At 35.0% G+C, this 5181-nt stretch overlaps 1 protein-coding gene across 1 annotated transcript in view; it reads right to left on the reverse strand.

Annotated features, from left to right (window-relative positions):
- Positions 1 to 3265: 3265 nt before the first annotated feature.
- Positions 3266 to 5181, reverse strand: part of LOC108782577 (mucin-12-like) — a 6941-nt gene continuing 5025 nt past the window's right edge. The window contains exon 2 of the mRNA XM_018550881.1: positions 3266 to 3352. Coding sequence (XP_018406383.1) covers positions 3266 to 3352 — 87 coding nt within the window. The remainder of the gene's footprint in view (positions 3353 to 5181) is intronic.

Here is a 5181-nt window from a genome sequence, read left to right on the forward strand (position 1 = left end):
GGGGGTGAAGGTTACTTCGCGTGGAAAGTTTAACGTTTCTGAACAGGAAAAGATGTAGGATAGTATTTGATATCATACGTATATAGCAGAAATGAAACATATATTTTAGAACTATGATTGTTAATAACTTTTTAACGAAGGACGAGCGACGGCTAAAACCTGTAGGAGGTTACTCAGGGTCATGACCTTGACAACATATGTCAAGGTCAAAGTCATTGGAGGGGGGTCCCCTAATCGAAACATTTACCGTGTTTTTAAAGCAGTGAACCGTTGCTGTGACGGATTTCCTAACTTGAATAGCCGTTAACTTTAACGATTAATATCTCTATTCACAGGGCAGAGAGACCTTTTTTTTCGTTAAGTCTTTGTTATTACACGAGAACGCATCGATTGAGTATATTTTTATTATAATTTGAGGGTCTTTTTAACATTAAGGTTGTGATTTGAAAGATATCTAATTTAGGCACGAAATACTGCGTTAGCCCTACAAACTCCGTCTATGAATCCGGAATGAATTGAGGTGCTCGATTAGCTTTAGAAATGTTAATACCCAACATATATAAGATGACATGTAGCAGAAGGATACGAGTTGTCGAACGATTTCCGAGTTCAATGAGCAAATAGACGCGTGCGAATTACAATACCGAACGCACATAATGCCGAACGCACCTTGTATATTATATGCTCAGATATTTTATATATGTAGAACATTCGAATACATATCGGTAAAAGAAATGACATTTTGATACCTAGATGTTTCCATTTATAAATTTTTTGTCAAAATAATTGCTACCTTTTTTAATGATTTGTTGTAATATATGATGTTATTATGATTCTAGGTGCGTTTGGCAATGTAAATCTGAGCTGTGAGCTAGCAGATGATGAGCTTGATCACGTTATCTTCGAGTAAACCGAGTGCGAAAAATTAATTCCGAACTAAACATGGCTATCATAGTGTCGTTTAAGATTATTGCAAATGTTGGAAAGGTCTCGGCCACTCCACATTTTGATAAAAATGCACTCATTGCGTTTTTGCATAAAAATAAGTTAAAAAGAAAAAAAGGTATCGCTTTGCTCTGTGAACTGATATATTAATCATTATATTCGACAACTATTCAGATTAGGATGTCTATCACAACAGTGATTCATTGTTTTTAAAAGATAAATTCAATGTTTCTAATACAATGTATTTGTTTTTTAATGTAAAACATTGGATTTTTAAAGCAGTTAATCGTTGCTTTGACAGATTTCCTAACTTGAATAGCTGTTGACTTTTTGAAGATTAATATCTCGATTCACAGGACAGATAGGCGTCTTTTTCTTTCGTCAAGTCTTTATTTTTACACGAAATTGCATCGATTAAGTGTATTTTTATTATAGCTTGAGATTTTTTTTGACATTAATGTTGTGATTTGAAAGATATTCAATTTAGGCGCGAAATACTTAGCGCTACAAGCTCGGTCTTTGAATCCGGAGTGAATTGAGGTGCTCGATTAGCTTTAGAAATGTTAATACCCAACGTATATAAAATGACATGTATCAGAAGGATACTGGTTGCCGAACGATTTCCGAGGTGAATGAGCAAATGACGCCTCCGATTTACAATACCGAACGCACGTGATGCCGAACGCACCTTATATATTATACGCTCAGATGTTTTATATATGCATAACATTCGAATACATATCGGTAAAAGAAATGACAACACGATACCTAGATGTTTTCATTTGTAGATTTTTCATGAAAGTAATTGTTACGTTTTTTTAATGATTTATTGTAATACATGATGTTGTTATGATTCTAGGTTCGTTTGGTAAGGTAATTCTGAGATGCGAGCTATCAGATGATGAGCTTGATCCCGTTGTCTTTGAGTAAACCGAGTGCTAAAATTAATTCTGTTCTACACAGAGCTATCGTAGTATTGTTTAAGATTATGGTAAATGTTGAAAAAGTCCCGGCCACCTCACATTTTGGTAAAAATGCACTTGATACGTTTTCGCGTAAGAATAAAAAATTTGATATGAAAAGAAGTCGTTCTGCCTTGTGAATTGAGATATTAATCATTTAATTCGACAACTATTCGGATTAGGAAATTTGCCGCAGCAGTAATTCATTGTTTTTAAACCTAAATTCATTGTTTTAGCAAAGTACCTGTTTTTATTGCAGTAAACAGTTTTGTGACAGATTTTCTAACTTATTGAATAGCCGTTGACTTTAACGATTAATATCCCGATTCACAGGGCAAAGAGACGTCTTTTCAAGTCTTAATTTTTACACGAAAAATTTTAAAGATATTCAATTTAGGCGCGAAGTCATCCGTTAGCTCTGCGTGCTCGTTCTTTGAATCCGGAGTGGATTGAGGTACTCTAGAAATGTTAATAGCCGAAGTAGATGAGATTAGAGAACCTCAAGTAGAGAGAATCACCATCTTGGTCACGTTACCAACTACGTGATTGGCTGGAAGGATTGAGCTGATTTGGGCATCTCGACGCCAATGCATTAACGTCAGAACACATGGCGGCCCCATCGTTCGCACATATCCGCGAATGATGGGGCCGCCATGTGTTCTTACGTCAATGCATTGGCATCGAGATGCCCAAATCTGCTCATATCCTCCAGCCAATCACGTAGTTGGTCACGTGACCAAGTTGGCGATTCTCTCTACTAGAGGTTCTCTAGATGAGATGACATGTAGTAGAAAGATATAAGTTGCTCATCTGTTTTCGAGGTTAATGATCAAATACGCCTCCGATTTGCAATGTCAAACATACCTACTATTCAAATCTATATATGTCTTACTTGTTGTATTTACTTTAATTCTATTGGAATAGAAAGTTTACAAAACGATTAAACTTTTATTTTATGTTGAAGCAAATAATAAATACAATGTTATTGGGTGTACAACTTGATAACGTCGATTTGGATAACAGATGGCATAACTATCACATATTGTTTGTGTCTGTAATAACACATATGATATTTTGGAGGGTAAACATCTATTATTATAATTCAGTATTCGGTAGACGCCAAAGTGTAAACAAACATTTGTTTCAGTCGCTATAATGATGTCCAATTTTGTGCCTGAAAAAGTTGTTTTGCGGGGAAGTCTGATAACCTTCTTTAATTTGAAGAAAACGGCTGCTGAAAGTTATCGATTGTTGGTAGAAGCTTACGGTAAACATGCACCAACTCAAAAAACTTGTGAACGATGGTTTGCGGGATTCAAAAGTGGTGATTTCGGCACAGAAGATAAGGAGGGGCCTGGTCAACCAAAAAAATTTAAAGATGAAGAATTGGAAGCATTACTCGCTGAAGATTTTGTATTACGAGCTGTTAAAATCCGGCCAGACGATCACAGGGGACCTCTACCGAACACAATTGATCCGTTTGAAGAGAGCAATCGCAGAAAAACGACCAGAATATTCGACCAGACACGAGGCCATAATATTCCATCACGACAATGCTCGGCCTCATGTTGCAAAACCGGTTAAAAACTATTTGGAAAATAGTGGATGGGAAGTTTTGGCTCACTCGTCTTATAGCCCAGACCTTGCCCCGTCTGACTACCATTTGTTTCGATCGATGCAGAACGCTCTCACCGGGATACGCTTCACTTCAGAACAGAGCATCAAAGATTGGATTGATTCATTCTTCGTCTCAAAACCGGAGCAGTTTTTTTGGCGCGGAATCCATATGTTGCCAGAAAGATGGGAGAAAGTCATAGCTAACGATGGCCAATATTTTCAATAATGTACGTATTCATTTTGTTGTTATAATAAATACATTTTTCAAGCTAAAAAGTCGACATTATTAAGTTGTACACCCAATATGTTTTAAAGATTCGATATTATGATTAAAAAATATATGACAATGGATGCATGATCATTATATATTTTCGTATTTTTTGTAATGTGTCTTAGTTAAATATATCTATTAATACGCTGTATTAACATTATGATAAAAAAATATATGTGACAATGGATGCAGGATCATTATATATTTTCGTATCTTTTGTAATGTATCTTAAATATATTAATACGCTTAACATAAGACAATAATTAATTAAAATTATTAACATATGACAATAAATATGAGAAGTGATAACAATAATTTTAATGTATAGCTTTACATTTGATGACACAAGGACACAAGTGTCGTTCTATCTATCTTGACATTTAGAGGTTGACGAAGACAGAACGAGACTTGTGTCGTTGTGTCATCAAATGGAAAGCACCCATTATATACTATATTATAAAAACTATCATTTATATTAGAGAAACATTATAAAAACTATCATTTAGATTATAAAAACATTATGAAAACTATCATTTATAATTTTATACTGGGTGCTTTCCATTTGATGGCACAAGTCGACACAAGTGTCGTTCTATCTTCGTCAATCTCTAAATATCAAGAAAGATAGAATGACACTTTTGTGTCGACTTGTGTCATCAAATGGAAAGGACCCATTATATATTATATTATAAAAACTATCATTTGTATTAGAGAAACATAAAAACTTTTTTATAATAAAAACATTATGAAAACTATCATTGTAACTTTATACTGAGTGCTTTCCATTTGATGACACAAGTCGACACAAGTGTCGTTCTATCTTTCTTGACATTTAGAGGTTGACGAAGACAGAACGAGACTTGTGTCGTTGTGTCATCAAATGGAAAGCACCCATTATATACTATATTATAAAAACATTATGAAAACTAATAATATGAGAATAGGGCTACGAGCCTGAGATTCATTAAAATCTTTAATTCTATTAATTCTAATATATTGCGAAGAATATCACGTAATGTTGGCGTTTCGTCCCGGCTTCCAATACTGCACTCATCAGTAAGGTATTGTAATGGAAGCCTACCTTAGACGCCTGTTTTAATTATTAAATCGAGATTCTATATATACAGATATACGCGTATCAAAGCACTTGCGAGAATCTTAGCGAATATCTATAGACCTCTGATGGCGGGTCGACGTAGTAATATTCTTCGCAATATATTATTCAAAGTGATATATGTATATGTATTCCCTTCCCACTCCCCTCCACCAACTTGCGCGCCGAACAATCGTCGGTCTTGAAACGCAACTCTATCTGAAAATTCCCCCCAAATTGCGCGCCGAAATATCTTCGGTCTTTAAACGCAACTCTAAACTGAAATAACGTCC

This window comes from Cyphomyrmex costatus, unplaced genomic scaffold (assembly GCF_001594065.2).
Source record: "Cyphomyrmex costatus isolate MS0001 unplaced genomic scaffold, Ccosl1.0 scaffold1319, whole genome shotgun sequence".
In the NCBI taxonomy this organism is placed as follows: Eukaryota; Metazoa; Arthropoda; class Insecta; order Hymenoptera; family Formicidae; genus Cyphomyrmex; species Cyphomyrmex costatus.